Here is a 19,146-nt window from a genome sequence, read left to right as displayed (position 1 = left end):
ACGTCGGTCTGAGTGAAATGCTACTTCTTTGATCACACACATGCAATACATTCATTTCATTTGAAATGTGTATCACCAGCAGACCCAGTTTACAGGGCCTGAATAACTTCCCCTAATCTTCTGTCACACATGCAAAATAATGCAAACACCTAATCTTCAAAGCGGTGCATGTTCAATCGCTCGGTAGGCATGCTGGGTACAAATCGCCCACACAGCCACAGTCAGTGCGCCCTTCGATGCGCTTGTTCTGAGCCACTGAATATAAAGGCCGCCGCCTCATCAACATTCCCAGTCCTCCATGGCGGCTTCAGCCGTGGGCACTGGGTCTTATTCATCCCAGTCCTCCATGGCGGCTCCAGCCGTGGGCACTGGGTCTTATTCATCCCAGTCCTCCATGGTGGCTCCAGCCGTGGGCACTGGGTCTTATTCATCCCAGTCCTCCATGGCGGCTCCAGCCGTGGGCACTGGGTCTTATTCATCCCAGTCCTCCATGGTGGCTCCAGCCGTGGGCACTGGGTCTTATTCATCCCAGTCCTCCATGGCGGCTCCAGCCTCAGGGAGAGGACACAGCCAGCTGCCCCCTGACTCGGTCTCCCAGCAAGGGAAGAGAAAGCGACTGCCGGGTCAGGGAGGTTGTTGGGAAGATGAGGAGGAAGCTCCAGACAAGGCTACAACATCTGTTAGTGACATATCTGTAGCTGCAAGCCAGCACCTACTATGAGTGCTGTTTGGTTCGCTCTCCCTGGGTGCTGTTTCAAATCAAATTTATTTGTCACATACACATGGTTATAAGATGTTAATGCGAGTGTAGCGAAATGCTTGTGCTTCTAGTTCCGACAATGCAGTAATAACCAACAAGTAATCTAACCTAACAATTCCAAAACTACTACCTTATACACACAAGTGTAAAGGGATAAAGAATATGTACATAAAGATATATGAATGAGTGATGGTACAGAACGGCATAGGCAAGATGCAGTAGATGGTATCGAGTACAGTATATACATATGAGATGAGTAATGTAGGGTATGTAAACAAAGTGGCATAGTTTAAAGTGGCTAGTGATATATGTATTAAATAAAGATGCAGTAGATGATATAGAGTACAGTATATACATATACATATGAGATGAGTAATGTAGGGTATGTAAACATTATATTAAGTAACATTGTTTAAAGTGGCTAGTGATATAATTTCCATCAATTCCCATTATTAAAGTGGCTGGAGTTGAGTCAGTGTATTGGCAGCAGCCACTCAATGTTAGTGGTGGCTGTTTAACAGTCTGATGGCCTTGAGATAGAAGCTGTTTTTCAGTCTCTCGGTCCCTGCTTTGATGCACCTGTACTGGCCTTGCCTTCTGGATGGTAGTGGGGTGAACAGGCAGTGGCTCGGGTGGTTGTTGTCCTTGATTTTCTTTATGGCCTTCCTGTGACATCGGGTGGTGTAGGTGTCCTGGAGGGCAGGTAGTTTGCCCCCGGGGATGCGTTGTGCAGACCTCACTACCCTCTGGAGAGCCTTACGGTTGTGGGTGGAGCAGTTGCCGTACCAGGCGGTGATACAGCCCGACAGGATGCTCTCGATTGTGCATCTGTAGAAGTTTGAGTGCTTTTGGTGACAACCCGAATTTCTTCAGCCTCCCGATGTTGAAGAGGCGCTGCTGCGCCTTCTTCACAACGCTGTCTGTGTGGGTGGACCAATTCAGTTTGTCCGTGATGTGTACGCCGAGGAACTTAAAACTGGCTACCCTCTCCACTACTGTCCCGTCTGTGGATAGGGGGGTGCTCCCTCTGCTGTTTCCTGAAGTCCACAATCATCTCCTTTGTTTTGTTGACGTTGAGTGTGAGGTTATTTTCCTGACACCACACTCCGAGGGGCCTCACCTCCCTGTAGGCCGTCTCGTCGTTGTTGGTAATCAAGCCTACCACTGTAGTGTCGTCCACAAACTTGATGATTGAGTTGGAGGCGTGCATGGCCACGCAGTCGTGGGTGAACAGGGAGTACAGGAGAGGGCTCAGAACGCACCCTTGTGGGGCCCCAGTGTTGAGGATCAGCAGGGTGGAGATGTTGTTACCTACCCTCACCACCTGGAGGCGGCCCGTCAGGAAGTCCAGTACCCAATTGCACAGGGCGGGGTCGAAACCCAGGGTCTCGAGCTTGATGACGAGCTTGGAGGGCACTATGGTGTTAAATGCCGAGCTGTAGTCGATGAACAGCATTCTCACATAGGTATTCCTCTTGTCCAGATGGGTTAGGGCAGTGTGCAGTGTGGTTGAGATTGCATCGTCTGTGGACCTATTTGGGCGGTTAAGCAAATTGGAGTGGGTCTAGGGGGTAGGGTGGAGGTGATATGGTCCTTGACTAGTCTCTCAAAGCACTTCATGATGACGGAAGTGAGTGCTACGGGGCGGTAGTCGTTTAGCTCAGTTACCTTAGCTTTCTTTGTCTCCCTGGGTCAGTGGTTTCAGAGGAGGTGGGAGGGGGTCAGTGGTTTCAGAGCAGAGAGGAGGTGGGATGGGGTCAGTGGTCTCAGAGCAGGGACGAGGTGGGAGGGGGTCAGTGAATCAGAGGAGGTGGGAGGGGGGTCAGTGGTTTCAGAGCAGGGAGGAGGTGGGAGGGGGGTCGGTGGTCTCAGAGCAGGGAGGAGGTGGGATGGGGTCGGTGGTTTCAGAGCAGGGAGGAGGTGGGAGGGGGTCAGTGGTTTCAGAGCAGGGAGGAGGTGGGAGGGGGTCAGTGGTTTCAGAATGGGGGGAGGGGGTCAGTGGTTTCAGAGCAGAGAGGAGGTGGGAGGGGGTCAGAGGTTTCAGAGCAGGGAGGAGGTGGGAGGGGGTCAGTAGTTTCAGAGCAGGGAGGAGGTGGGAGGGGGTCAGTCTTTCAGAGCAGGGAGGAGGTGGGAGGGGGTCAGTGGTTTCAGAGCAGGGAGGAGGTGGGAGGGGGTCAGTGGTTTCAGAGCAGGGAGGAGGTGGGAGGGGGTCAGTGGTTTCAGAGCAGGGAGGAGGTGGGAGGGGGTCAGTGGTTTCAGAATGGGGGAGGGGGTCAGTGATTTCAGAGCAGAGAGGAGGTGGGAGGGGGTCAGTGGTTTCAGAGCAGGGAGGAGGTGGGAGGGGGTCAGTGGTTTCAGAATGGGGGGATTGGGAGGGGGTCAGTGGTTTCAGAATGGGGGATTGGGAGGGGTCAGTGGTTTCAGAATGGGGGGATTGGGAGGGGGTCAGTGGTTTCAGAATGGGGGGATTGGGAGAAGGTCAGTGGTTCCAGAATGGGGGGATTGGGAGAAGGTCAGTGGTTTCAGAATGGGGGGATTGGGAGAAGCACTCTGTTCTGCAGGTGGAGACTGTTATGGTCCCCGGCGCTGGAGAAACATTTGGGGTTGCCAGAGTGCATATCCCCTCGCTTTGAAGCCAGTGTTTTGTCTCTCTGAAGTGGACAGATCTATATCTCAGTGACACCCTGTGTGGGTGGACAGTGGAACAAACAAGTCCTCTGGTAGAGGTCACATGGGGAAAAGCACTTTAAACCCCCCCCATAGCTTGTAACACATCTCTACATTTTTCTTTATTTAGTCAGGTAAGACAGGTAAGAACAAATGTTATTTTATAATGGCATAGATTATCCTATGCTAGTTTTATCCACAGTTGAACAACAACCTACTGGCTAGGGTTTAATTGGAGCCCAGTTACTCCTTTTTCCTTTTCAAGGCTCTATGTTCCCCTTCTCCCCCGAGAGAGACTTAAAAACAGACAACTTAACACATGGGAACCAAATGAGTAAACCAAGGCATGAGCAGAGCAACGCTACGCAGAGCCCCAGAGCCAATCAGAGAACAGTGTGATTAGCCGTGATGTTAAGCAGTTCTGTCTCCTGCATGGCAACTCTCACATGGAGCTGCTCAGGCATGCAGTGTGGCGAGCATGTAGCTTGTTTAGCATGCCGCACAACAGCTGCATTTTCACCTCTGCCTTTTGCCCTTGTGGGAGTCAATGAACAACAGACACCAGTTAAACGTCTGCACCTCACCGGAATGAAGAGCGCCAGAGGAAGGAATGGTGGTTGAGGTGGGGGAAGTGAAAAATAAGAATCTAGTCCCCAAAAAACATGCCCTGCTGGATTCACCTCTTCCCCAGGCTTCTGATATTATGTCTAGTCTCAGCATGAATGATTTATCCTACATAATTTGCGCTTAAAGGTAACAACCTAGATAGATTTGACCTCAAAATGGCCACCTTTTTTTAAAAAGGTAAGTTATGCATCCGTATGTGAATCAATTAGCTTTTCACCCATGTCAAGGAGCTGGTGCAGTCTCCACTCTCTCTGACACATTCAACCCTGAACATGAGAGAGGCGAAAAGAGAGGAGAGTCTGGCATGGAGGTGTTTGAGTCAGATGGCTTGCAGTGCAGGAAATGAAGACCAAGGGAGGAGCAGGAATGGTATTTTAAGGCTGAGCTCTGACACACATCCCTCAGCGTGGATATGGTGACCGGCTAGGGTCTCCTCTGCAGTGCCCTGGGCCAACCCTCTGACACACATCCCTCAGCGTGGATATGGTGACCGGCTAGGGTCTCCTCTGCAGTGCCCTGGGCCAACCCTCTGACACACATCCCTCAGCGTGGATATGGTGACAGGCTAGGGTCTCCTCTGGACCAACCCTCTGACACACATCCCTCAGCGTGGATATAGTGACAGGCTAGGGTCTCTGCTGGGCCAATCCTCTGACACACATCCCTCAGCGTGGATATGGTGACAGGCTAGGGTCTCCACTGGGCCAACCCTCTGACACACATCCCTCAGTGTGGATATGGTGACAGGCTAGGGTCTCCACTGGGCCAACCCTCTGACACACATCCCTCAGCGTGGATATGGTGACAGGCTAGGGTCTCCGCTGGGCCAACCCTCTGACACACATCCCTCAGCGTGGATATGGTGACAGGCTAGGGTCTCCTCTGGGCCAACCCTCTGACAGTGCCTAGGGTCTCCTCTGGGCCAACCCTCTGACACACATCCCTCAGCGTGGATATGGTGACAGGCTAGGGTCTCCTCCAGTGCCCTGGGCCAACCCTCTGACACACATCCCTCAGCGTGGATATGGTGACAGGATAGGGTCTCCCCTGGGCCAACCCTCTGACACATATCCCTCAGCGTGGATATGGTGACAGGCTAGGGTCTCCTCTGCAGTGCCCTGGGCCAACCCTCTGACACACATCCCTCAGCGTGGATATGGTGACAGGCTGGGGCCAACCCTCTGACACATCCCTCAGCGTGGATATGGTGACAGGCTAGGGTCTCTCTGGGCCAACCCTCTGACACATCCCTCAGCGTGGATATGGTGACAGGCTAGGGTCTCCTCTGGACCAACCCTCTGACACACATCCCTCAGCGTGGATATGGTGACAGGCTAGGGTCTCCTCTGGGCCAACCCTCTGACACACATCCCTCAGCGTGGATATGGTGACAGGCTAGGGTCTCCTCTGGACCAACCCTCTGACACACATCCCTCAGCGTGGATATGGTGACAGGCTAGGGTCTCCTCTGGACCAACCCTCCCAGGCCTCGCACGCTGCTGATACTTCCAAAATGTCAGCTATGAAAATGTATTGCTCTTGAAGCGCGGCCCAGAAAGCCTCTCACTCCGAGGGCCAGGGAACACCGCTGATTCCCAGCCAACGCTGCAGCCCACGCCAAAGCTATGTTACCCCTGTCAACCTCTCTTTCTCTCTCCACACACAGCAGGCTATTCCCCTAGCGGTCACACAGGCACCTTGCCTTAATAGATCAATAATACAAGCTGATTGGGAAGAAGGTTTCCTGGATTATTTATACATCATTGGAGGATATTAAGACTGTTAGCTTTAGCCGCCGTAGTTATTTGGCGTCGGAGCAGAAAGAGGTCGCTACAAAACGGATATTATCATATAAACATTGGGAGAAGTCTGAAGCAGCGCTGACTCTTGTCAGTGTTTGGAGGAAGCATGTTGTATGAAAGGTCCTCTGGGTTCTGGAGCTCACTGCCGGCCATGCTGTCTTACTCTTTTCAACACCACCACCTGTCAAAGGCTTCATTGAAGTGTTTTTCTAAAGGGGCGACACCTTGCTCTCGTTGAGCTGCTCAGTGCTATGCCCTTGATGTACCGGAGCCAACATTGACAAGAGGCCGTAGCTGTCTACACTGGCCAGCGAGGAAGAAGGGGAGGGAAAAAATCACTCTTGTTTTAACAGTAGAGGAAGACATGTCAGGAAGAACGGAATAATTAAATGGATGTTCAATTGAGCCTTCACTTTCTCTCTCTCTCTCTCCCCTTCACTTTCTCTCTCTCTCTCCCCTTCACTTTCTCTCTCTCTCTCCCCTTCACTTTCTCTCCCTCTCTCCCCTTCACTTTCTCTCTCTCCCTCTCTCCCTCTCTCTCTCCCTTCACTTTCTCTCTCTCTCTCTCTCCCCTTCACTTTCTCTCTCTCTCTCTCTCCCCTTCTTTCTCTCTCTCTCCTTCCCTTCACTTTCTCTCTCCTCCCTTAACCTCCCTCTCTCCTTCACTTCACTTTCTCTCTCCTTCACTTCACTTTCTCTCTCCTTCACTTCACTTTCTCTCCTTCCCTTCACCTCCCTCTCTCCTTCCCTTCACATCCCTCTCTCCTTCCCTTCACCTCCCTCTCTCCTTCCCTTCACCACCCTCCCTCTCTCCTTCCCTTCACCACCCTCCCTCCTCCCTTCTGTGGTCTTCACTTCATATCAATGGGCTTTGTCCAATTGTCAAAGTGGCCAATTTCCCGAGTGCTGCTTGCAGCTCACCACACAAGACACATTTGGAATTGAAATTCCATGCTGTCCAGAGGGCAGGCCCATTCTTTCTGGCTGACAACTGCATTCTTCCATACACTCCAATAGACCGTAACCTTAACCCACTCCAATAGACCGCAACCTTAACCCACTCCAATAGACCGCAACCTTAACCCACTCCAATAGACCGCAACCTTAATCCACTCCAATAGACCACAACCTTAACCCACTCCAATAGACCGCAACCTTAACCCACTCCAATAGACCGCAACCTTAACCCACTCCAATGGACCGCAACATTAACCCACTCCAATAGACCGCAACCTTAACTCACTCCAATAGACCGCAACCTTAACCCACTCCAATAGACCGCAACCTTAACCCACTCCAATGGACCGCAACCTTAACCCACTCCAATGGACCGCAACCTTAACCCACTCCAATGGACCGCAACATTAACCCACTCCAATAGACCGCAACCTCAACTCACTCCAATAGACCGCAACCTTAACTCACTCCAATAGACCGCAACCGTAACCCACTCCAATAGACCGCAACCGTAACCCACTCCAATAGACCGCAACCGTAACCCACTCCAATAGACCGCAACCTTAACTCACTCCAATAGACCGCAACCTTAACCCACTCCAATAGACCGCAACCTTAACTCACTCCAATAGACCGCAACCTTAACTCACTCCAATAGACCGCAACCTTAACCCACTCCAATAGACCGCAACCGTAACTCACTCCAATAGACCGCAACCTTAACCCACTACAATAGTCTTGACATAAAAGCAATAGAGGACCCAGATGGCCCCTGACCACTGAAGTCATTAAGAGATACCATGTTACACACCACAACTACCATGGAAATGTAACATTTAGAGATTTAACCAATACATCAGTATTGGTTTGTGGAGTGCCGCTCCTGAAGTAACTTATCATGTACATTCAATAGAAACGTTATCAACTTATCCTCTCCTGTATGTTGCTTTCACAATGTTGAGTGCACATTCGTACAGAGTGACTTGCACACACAATAAGACCCAACAGGAGCTCATTTTCAGGAGAAAAACGTTGTTCTGTTATAACAACATTATAACCATATGAAATGCATACAAATAACCCTGATATCACCCAAACCAAGGAAAAATATGACCTTTTCAGACTTAGCTTTTCTGGTGAAAATGTTATTATGGCAAGTTAATCAAATGTTGAACAGAGGTCATAGTTTGAGGATGTGCTACACACACACAGCGTCCAATAGAAACGGATGTATCTATTAACCCTTCATCACCCGAATGTGAGACAATACATGATGAAACAAGCCTTAGATTTCAACTTCCACTCTGATTTGAATGTATGGTGGCTGATGGGAAATCAATGTTCTAGTATGCTTTCGGACATTGACAGCACAAGGAATAAAGCCACTGATGTGTTCTTTAAATTGAGACTCATATTTTAATTTGAATGCTACTATGTTCGATATGCATCTTGCGCACATCAAAAGTATTTCACCATTTCAAATGACACATGAATTTAATCTTTCTAGCTAGCTTTTTGTTGCACACCATTAATGCCAGCTCCAGTATTAGCACAACGCCTGTATCATTCCCCTGTAGTTAACTGATGTGTATCCACACCATTTTTCTCAGTTCCCTCTTATCTCCACGGTCCCTTGATGAACCAGGCTGTCATGGCAACATGGCTGGTGTGAGCAAAGTACTTTAACCCCCACAGGGACACGTAGAGGTTTACAAACCTTATTAGCAGGCATATTTACATCAGTCACTCGCTGTGTGTGTGCACAGTGATAATTACCTCAGCTGATTGTACGGCGCATATGAACGATTGAGCTTTTTCTCTCTGCTTTTTGCAGGATTATTAAAGTCATTTACAGAACCTTTTCTCTAAACCTAAACTTTAAATAAAACCGTTTGGTGAATGATTGACATGTGTTCAACCTTCTCTTATTTCAGTGACATGATGCAATGATCGATAATTTGGCTTAGCTGCATTTGTAGCAGTTAATGAGATTGTAACAAACTCATATTAGCTCTGAACCTTAAAGGGGCTAAACAAGTGGCGGTGTGACCAGTTTGTTGTTCAACTGCATATCAAATGAAATCCAATTTGATTTGTCACATGCCCCGAATACAACCGGTGAGGAGCTTACGTGAAATGCTTTCTTACAAGCCCTTAACCTGCAGTTCAGGAAATAGACTTAAGTAAGATTTACAACGAATAAAAAGTAACACAATAAAATAACCATAACAAGGCTGTATTTTTATTTTTACCTGTATTTAACCAGGCAAGTCAGTTAAGAACAAATTCTTATTTTCAATGACGGCCTAGGAACAGTGGGTTTAACTTCCTGTTCAGGGGCTGAACGACAGATTTGTACCTTGTCGGCTCGGGGGTTTGAACTGGCAACCTTCTGCTCACTAGTCCAATGCTCTAACCACTAGGCTACCCTGCCGCCCCAGCAGTAATGTATACAGGGGGTACCGGTACCAAGTGAATTTATGAGGGTACAGGTTAGTGAAAGTGACTATGCATAGATAATAAACAGCGAGAAGGAGCATTGTAAAAATAAAGGTGGCGGGGGTGTAAATAAAATAATCAGTTACCCTCTGTAGCATCTTAGCGGTATGCCTAGCAGTTGCCATACCAGGCGGGGATGCAACCATGCTCTCGGTGGTTCAGCTGTTGAACTTGTTGAGGATCTGGGGACCCATGCCAAATCTTTTCAGTCTCCTGAGGGGGAGAAAGGCTTTGTCGTGCCCTCTTCACAACTGTTTTGGTGTGTTTGGACTACGATAGTTTGTTGGTCATGTGGACACCAAGGAACTTAACTCTCGACCCGCTCCACTACCACAATGTCAATGGGGGCCTGGTTGGCTCTCCTTTTCCTGTAGTCCACAATCCGCTCCTTTGTCTTGCTCACATTGAGATGAGAGGTTGTTGTCCTGAAAACACACTGCCAGGTCTCTGACCTCCTGCCTACAGGCTGTCTAATCGTTGTCTGTGATCAGGCCTACCACCGTTATCGTCAGCAAACTTAATGATGTTGTTGGAGTCGTGTTTGGCCACGCAGTCATTGGTGAGCAGGGAGTACAGGAGGGGACTAAGCATGCACCCCATGTTGAGGATCAGCGTGGCAGATTTGGTGTTGCCTACCCTTACAAAACTGGGTGCGGCCCATCAGGAAGTTCAGGATCCAGTTGCAGAGGGAGGTGTGTTTGTCCCAGGGTCCTTAGTTTAGTGATGAGATTAGAGGGCACTATGGTGTTGAACGCTGGGCTGTAGTCTATGAACAGCATTCTCACATAGGTGTTCCTTTTGTCCAGGTGGGAAAGGGCAGTGTGGAGTGCGTTTGAGATTGCGTCATCTGTGGAGCGGTTGGGATGGTATGTGAATTGGAGCGGGTCTAGGGTTTCTGGGATGATGGTACTGTGAGCCATGACCAGCCTTTCGAAGCACTTCATGGCCACCTTCGCTTTCTTGGGCACAGGGACTGTGACGGTCTGCTTGAAACATGTAGTTATTGGATTCGGTTAGGGAGAGGTTGAAATATCAGATTGCCCCTTTGATTGGAATGGTCAGAGTAAAGGCCAAAGCCATTTTGATCCATGTGGAGCAGGAGAAATCTGAGGTACCTGAAGGACTTCGATTAGCTTTAAACCTTCATAATCGCAGTAGGAGACGGAGAATGCTGAGAAGCGGCTAAAGGCGTGTTGAGTAGGAGAGGTTCAAAGGTCGGCCGTGTCCCTGTGGCCAGCAGGCTTGACCAGCTACAGGGGAGCTGATTATGGAGCTCCCAGTAACCTAATGAAACATGTCAGTGGGGACCTGGGAGCTGTTGACCCATGCGTCCAGGAGCAACCTCCTGACTGATATTCTCTGCCATTAGTCTTATTCATTAGTAGTGTACAAGAACCAAGGAGTCCAGTGGTGGAGGGTTTAGGGACAGGGACACTTTGTTGCTCAGTGGAAATGAGAGGTGAAATACAGGCCAATCGTTCTAATTAATGTTGGTTTCAATCACTTGGCTTTCCATCAACCCTAATGAGGTTGATGGAAAGGGGGGAGTGAGGTGGGGAGGGGGAGAAGGGGGAGGGTGGACCACTGGTGTCTCTGCCTGCTTCCCCCACTGAACTCTCATTTGAAAGGGTTGGCCTTGTTTTTTTAACTGACCCAGTCTGGTCCTTTTACTGTGAACAAGTCCAGAGACGACACTGAGAGACCACAAACACGTCTTCCCGATAATCAGCTACAAACACCCTCAGCCTGTCAGTTTAACTGCCTTCTGTACGGTTGAAATGATCTGCTTCATTTGTTATGTCCTGATATTGGGATTTTGGCAAGGAGTACATTGGTGATTATTAAGTTATGTTATGTTGACATATGTACGCCAACACGGCTGCAATAAACCCCTCTCCTAACCTGATTAGCTGTACAGTTTAGCAGATAGTATTTCGATCAACATTTTTTGTTGCTTTTAATACGTATTAACATGCGCATACAAATTCTGCCAATATTGGAGCACAGCACAGTCACTGAGTGAGTTAAATGCTGACAAAATGCCAAAGACAACATAGCTGTTCAGTTGCTTTTTCCTATTCAGCCAGTATTGGCTGCCAGTATCATTTTGCATTAGCTTGTCTGTCGAGAGGGTGGGGGCAGGGTGATAAAGGTGCTGGATAAGCCCTCTAACGTCACGTCACGCAAGGCCAAACTCAATGGCCTGGCCGGCCCATCACAATGCTTTCCAGTTGGTGCCAGTTGAAAGAGCAAGGGCTGGGGGTGAGCACTAGTGTTTACCATCTGGACTGGAGTAGGACGGGGCCAGTGGCCAAGTGTCACCAGGTTCCTGTAAACGTATGTAGAAATGCCTTCTACGCTCACCAACTGGCAACCACTTTCAGTGCCAGAGGCAGTCCTGCAGCAGAAAGACAGACGAGACCTGCACTAGGTTAGATGAAGGGGAGAGGGTTCGACACAGGAAAGGGAGAGGGGGGAGGTTTCCTGAGCTAATAAAATACGTGCAGGAATGGAAGCTGCCAGCCAGCATTCTTGTGCTATTAGACAAGTTACTTCACTGCAGACTCTAGTTTCTACTGCAGTGCTGAGACGGCATGCTGAGGTCACCGGGCGCTGGGCTATGGGGTAATACATCTGGGCTGTTTTTAAACCGGGAGACAACTTGCTGTCGTCTGCAACCCTATGCTTTTTTTGTAGGTGTTTTTATTATTGAATTTGCCAACTAAAAAAAAATGATCACCTGTCATAAATTCATCAGCTTTAGATCATATTATGATCAGCCTTAAACAGTTATGTTTTTATTTTATGTGTGGTCATTGACGAGTAACAAAGTTATGGAGAGAGGTGTAGCAGACTTCCTAACCCATCAGTGTTGATGAATCTTGTATTCTCCAAACTGACCTGTGATTTCCACTAGTGTGTGTGTGTGTGTGATATAGGCTATTGTGTGGTCTCACACCAAATCATCCCATTCGATGATCTCACCTCAAGCTAAAGTTGGATTTATTGTGCCAGGTTATATATCTCCTAGCCTGGCCATGCATGCCTAGAAAAACTAGTGGTTCTGAATGCTGCCAACTTAACGCCAGCGAAATGACAACACAGTAGCCCCCTGGTCAGCCACAGTCAGACACATACCAGATAAGTTGAGGATATTCCTGTGTCGGCTTCTTGCTTCTCTCCTGCAGCGTGGCTGCTGATGCCCAGAACATCAGACATTAATTTAACAATATCTTTGCTCTGGCACTCCACTAAGGGCTCCTAGCAGAATCATTAAGCTCTGCTGGATCGTTACACCCTCAGGCTGAATATGAAATACAGAGCCACATCACTAAAGCAAAGGCCTCATATGTGTTTTTCCCTGTAGTAGCACCATCTTTTTCTCACTGGGAAGTCTGATGCTTGGTAGCAAAGTCAAAACGGAGGACAGCAAATAATTTTACATACAAATAAGAAAACTATCGGTGCTACCGAAGAATCTTGCAGTGGTCATATAGAACCTACAACATTATAATAGACCGTGGTCATATAGAACCTACAACATTATAATAGACAGTGGTCATATAGAACCTACAACATTATAATAGACAGTGGTCATATAGAACCTACAACATTATAATAGACAGTGGTCATATAGAACCTACAACATTATAATAGACAGTGGTCATATAGAACCTACAACATTATAATAGACCGTGGTCATATAGAACCTACAACATTATAATAGACAGTGGTCATATAGAACCTACAACATTATAATAGACATCGGTAATGTAGAACCTACAACATTATAATAGACAGTGGTCATGTAGAACCTACAACATTATAATAGACAGTGGTCATATAGAACCTACAACATTATAATAGACAGTGGTCATATAGAACCTACAACATAATAGACATCGGTCATATAGAACCTACAACATTATAATAGACAGTGGTCATATAGAACCTACAACAGTATAATAGACAGTGGTCATATAGAACCTACAACAGTATAATAGACAGTGGTCATATAGAACCTACAACATTATAATAGACAGTGGTCATATAGAACCTACAACATTATAATAGACAGTGGTCATATAGAACCTACAACATTATAATAGACAGTGGTCATATAGAACCTACAACATTATAATAGACAGTGGTCATATAGAACCTACAACATTATAATAGACAGTGGTCATATAGAACCTACAACATTATAATAGACAGTGGTCATATAGAACCTACAACATTATAATAGACAGTGGTCATATAGAACCTACAACATTATAATAGACAGTGGTCATATAGAACCTACAACATTATAATAGACAGACAGTGGTCATATAGAACCTACAACATTATAATAGACAGTGGTCATATAGAACCTACAACATTATAATAGACAGTGGTCATATAGAACCTACAACATTATAATAGACAGTGGTCATATAGAACCTACAACATTATAATAGACAGTGGTCATATAGAACCTACAACATTATAATAGACAGTGGTCATATAGAACCTACAACATTATAATAGACAGTGGTCATATAGAACCTACAACATTATAATAGACATCGGTCATATAGAACCTACAACATTATAATAGACAGTGGTCATATAGAACCTACAACATTATAATAGACAGTGGTCATATAGAACCTACAACAGTATAATAGACAGTGGTCATATAGAACCTACAACATTATAATAGACAGTGGTCATATAGAACCTACAACATTATAATAGACAGTGGTCATATAGAACCTACAACATTATAATAGACAGTGGTCATATAGAACCTACAACATTATAATAGACAGTGGTCATATAGAACCTACAACATTATAATAGACATCGGTCATATAGAACCTACAACATAATAGACATCGGTCATATAGAACCTACAACATAATAGACATCGGTAATGTAGAACCTACAACATAATAATAGACAGTGGTCATATAGAACCTACAACATTATAATAGACATCGGTAATGTAGAACCGACAACATTATAATAGACAGTGGTCATATAGAACCTACAACATTATAATAGACATCGGTCATATAGAACCTACAACGTTATAATAGACAACAGTAATGGAGAACTGACAACATTATAATAGGCAGCAGTAATGGAGAACTGATAACATTATAATATACATCGGTCATATAGAACCTACAACATTATAATAGACAGTGGTCATATAGAACCTACAACATTATAATAGACAGTGGTCATATAGAACCTACAACATAATAGACATCGGTCATATAGAACCTACAACATAATAGACATCGGTAATGTAGAACCTACAACATAATAATAGACAGTGGTCATATAGAACCTACAACATTATAATAGACATCGGTAATGTAGAACCGACAACATTATAATAGACAGTGGTCATATAGAACCTACAACATTATAATAGACATCGGTCATATAGAACCTACAACGTTATAATAGACAACAGTAATGGAGAACTGACAACATTATAATAGGCAGCAGTAATGGAGAACTGATAACATTATAATATACATCGGTCATATAGAACCTACAACATTATAATAGACAGTGGTCATATAGAACCTACAACATTATAATAGACAGTGGTCATATAGAACCTACAACATTATAATAGACCTCGGTAATGTAGAACCTACAACATTATAATAGACAGTGGTCATATAGAACCTACAACATTATAATAGACAGTGGTCATATAGAACCTACAACATTATAATAGACAGTGGTCATATAGAACCTACAACATTATAATAGACAGTGGTCATATAGAACCTACAACATTATAATAGACAGTGGTCATATAGAACCTACAACATTATAATAGACAGTGGTCATATAGAACCTACAACATTATAATAGACAGTGGTCATATAGAACCTACAACATTATAATAGACATCGGTCATATAGAACCTACAACATTATAATAGACATCAGTCAAATATAGAACCTACAACATTATAATAGACCGGTCATATAGAACCTACAACATAATAGACATCGGTCATATAGAACCTACAACATAATAGACATCGGTAATGTAGAACCTACAACATAATAATAGACCGTGGTCATATAGAACCTACAACATTATAATAGACATCGGTAATGTAGAACCGACAACATTATAATAGACCGTGGTCATATAGAACCTACAACGTTATAATAGACAACCGTAATGGAGAACTGACAACATTATAATAGGCAGCAGTAATGGAGAACTGACAACATAATAGACAACAGTAATGGAGAACTGACAACATTATATTAGACAACAGTAATGGAGAACTGACAACATTATAATAGACAGCAGTAACGTAGAACTGACAACATAATAGACAACAGTAATGGAGAACTGACAACATTATAATAGACAGCAGTAACGTAGAACTGACAACATAATAGACAACAGTAATGGAGAACTGACAACATTATAATAGACAACAGTATTGGAGAACTGACAACATAATAGACAGCAGTAATGGAGAACCTACAACATTATAATAGACAACAGTAATGGAGAACTGACAACATTATAATAGACAACAGTAATGTAGAACCGACAACATTATAATAGGGGTTCTGCTTTGAGAGTATGCCCAGGAACCCCTGTCTGATCTATTTAAATGGGAGCTGTTGCGGTAGCCCCGGTTAGTTGAGGTGGCTTCGGTTAGATGCGGTGGCCCCGGTTAGATGTGGTGGCCCCGGTTAATTGAAGAATACAACGTGAGGTCATTCTTAATGATGGAGCAACTGTTAAATTCTGTCTTGGCACTATGGTGTGAATGTGAGATCATTAATCCAGATGATGTGTAGTAGTCTCGTTACTCTTATGAATGACGAATTAAGACTTGTGTTCTTTTCCCACAGGCATGCTGGTGGTGAATGTGACCTGGAGGAACAAGAGCTACGTCGGCACCCTGTTGGACTGTACTCGACATGATTGGGCACCTCCCAGGTAAGCACGTCTTCATACATTATCACCCTGTTGGGCTGTACTCGACATGATTGGGCACCTCCCAGGTAAGCACGTCTCCATACATTATCACCCTGTTGGACTGTACTCGACATGATTGGGCACCTCCCAGGTAAGCACGTCTCCATACATTATCACCCTGTTGGACTGTACTCGACATGATTGGGCACCTCCCAGGTAAGCACGTCTCCATACATTATCACCCTGTTGGACTGTACTCGACATGATTGGGCACCTCCCAGGTAAGCACGTCTCCATACATTATCACCCTGTTGGACTGTACTCGACATGATTGGGCACCTCCCAGGTAAGCACGTCTCCATACATTATCTCCACTGTTATTCCAGACGGTTCACATTTTGGTACTTTGTCTTTCATTAACTGGATTCAACTGAACATTTTGAAATAAGGTATTGACGTTAGGCTTCCATATACTGAATTGTATTTGAAAAATGGTCGCTGGCCGTAATCTTTACACAGTATCATAAGTCATGTAGTTAGTAGTGTTTGATGTCAAATAAGAGCATTACCAGGGACCATCAAACATCAGATATCCATTTAAAAAAATAATTTACCCTTCCAGCACTCGGTTTCTCACCTTTCCTTGCATAAAGAGGGAACTCCGATATGAATCTACCAATCTGCCGTCTATATCACGCTAGCTGTTGGATATTAGTCCTCACCTCTGTCTCTAGGGGGCCAGCAGTGCTTGTCTATCCACTGTAGTCTTTTAACTTGGGCTCGGAGATACATTCTGCAAACTGCTGACGTCCCGAGAGGAAGTGATAGAAATAGAATCCTCCAACAAGCCAGATTGCCGGATCCAATTATTGAGCTAATAGCTTTTCCCAACACTGTATCACATTCTCCACTGTCGTGGTGGGACCACACCGCCTATCAGCAGCATTGTCTCAGCACTGGCTCATTTTCTCATGCTCTTTTTTTTCCTACACGAGATATCTTCATTCCTGGAGTCCCCATCTCATTTAACTACCGCAGAGAGTTTAGCTTACATTTTTTGATAGACCATACCACTCAAGCGCTGCACATCCACGGCCAACTTGAGTCACTCTCAAAACAGTGACAGACTGGCTTTCAGAATTGCATTGTAGCTGGGCTTACTGTGATAGTTTGATTGAAGGCTCTCAGCAAAGTAACAGCTCAACAAACTTTCAGGAAACCAAATCCGCAGGCTCTCCAGCTCCACGATGAGTAATGACTAATGAGTCTGAATTCCTCCATCTCCGAGGGCCTACGGATTTACTCTCATCCCCTGCTGCTGGTGAAATAGTTTGGAGTGATTGGAGGGGGAAGTTATGAGTCATCCCAGGCCCTGGTGTCTTTGTCACGGACTGTTAACCTTCATTGCTGGGATAATTACATTATTATCATAGAGACATGGGGGCCCAACTCTATTTAGGGATGTGAATTATGCTACTTATGATTTACCAGGCAGGTAGGTACACTGCATGACCAAAAGTATGTGGACACCTGCTCGTCGAACATATCATTCCAAAATCATGGGCATTAAGAGTTGGTCCCCCCCGTTGTTGCTATAAAAGCTTTCCACTAGATGTTGGAACATTGCTGCGGGGACTTGCTTCCATTCAGCCCCAAGCATTAGTGAAGTCTGGCACTGATGTTGGGTGATTAGGCCTGGCTCGCAGTAGCATTCCAATTCATCCCAAAGGTGGTCGATGTGGTTAAGGTCAGGGCTCTGTGTAGGCCAGTCAAGTTCTTCCACACCAATCGACAAACCATTTCTGTATGGACCTCGCTTTGTGCACAGGAGCATTGTCATGCTGAAACAGAAAAGGGCCTTCCCCAAGCTGTCATTGTATGCTGTTGCTTTACAGTTGGCACTATGCATTGGGGCACAGGTAGCGTTCTCCTGGCATCCGCCAAACCCAGATTCGTCCGTCGGACTGCCAGATGGTGACGCGTTATTCATCACTCCAGAGAACATGTTTCCACTGCTCCGGAGTCCAATGGCGGCGAGCTTTATACCACTCCAGCCGACGGTTGTCATTGCGCATGGTGATCTTGGGCTTGTGTGCAGCTGCTCGGCCATGGAAACCCATTTCATGAAGCTCCCGACGAACCGTTCTTGTGCTGACGTTGCATCGAGGCAGTTTGGAACTTGTTAGTGAGTGTTGCAACAGAGGACAGATGATTTGTATGCACTTCAGCACTTGGCAGTCCTGTTCTGTGAACTTGTGTGGCGGCCTACCAGTTCACGGCTTAGCCGTTGTTGCTTCTAGACGTTTCCACTTCACAATAACAGCACTTACAGTTGACCGGGGCAGCTTTAGCAGGGCAGACATTTGACGAACTGACTTGGTGGAAACGTGGCATCCCATGACGGTGCCACATTGATAGTCACTGAGCTCTTCAGTAAGGCCATTCTACTGACAATGTTTGTCTATGGAGATTGCATGCTTTCCTGAGATTGCATGGCTGTGTGCTCGATGTTACACACCTGTCAGCAACGGGTGTGGCGGAAATAGCCGAATCCACTCATTTGAAGGGGTGTCCACATACCTTTTGTGTGTGTATATAGTGTAGATGTTCACCCTCTTCCTTCTGCAACTAATGTTCACTCTTTATTTGGACAAAACGAAAGACAGAAAAGGAATTCCAGCCCATAAGTTGTGTGTAAGGCTTGCTGATATACAGACACACTTTATTGCTGTCTTATCTAGAAATGTAGAATTTCAGCAAATCATTAACCAGGTTTCCTTCCAACCATTTCATGTGAATGAATTACCTGATGCATGAAAACAGTCACAGCTGGGCTGATGGGAACAGGAAATGCCGATACAATTTTAAAAA

At 45.7% G+C, this 19,146-nt stretch overlaps 1 protein-coding gene across 4 annotated transcripts in view; it reads left to right on the top strand.

Annotated features, from left to right (window-relative positions):
* Positions 1-19,146, top strand: part of LOC115116179 (zinc finger protein 609-like) — a 98,279-nt gene that overhangs the window by 64,804 nt on the left and 14,329 nt on the right. For all 4 annotated transcript variants that reach the window (XM_065012324.1, XM_065012322.1, XM_065012325.1 and 1 more), the window contains one exon: positions 16,209-16,296. In XM_065012324.1, the coding sequence (XP_064868396.1) occupies positions 16,209-16,296 (88 nt within the window). The remainder of the gene's footprint in view (positions 1-16,208; positions 16,297-19,146) is intronic.

Source organism: Oncorhynchus nerka, linkage group LG27, assembly GCF_034236695.1.
Source record: "Oncorhynchus nerka isolate Pitt River linkage group LG27, Oner_Uvic_2.0, whole genome shotgun sequence".
Lineage (NCBI taxonomy): Eukaryota > Metazoa > Chordata > Actinopteri > Salmoniformes > Salmonidae > Oncorhynchus > Oncorhynchus nerka.
The sequence above is the reverse complement of the archived record's forward strand: the minus strand, read 5'-3'. Positions and strand labels throughout refer to the sequence as shown.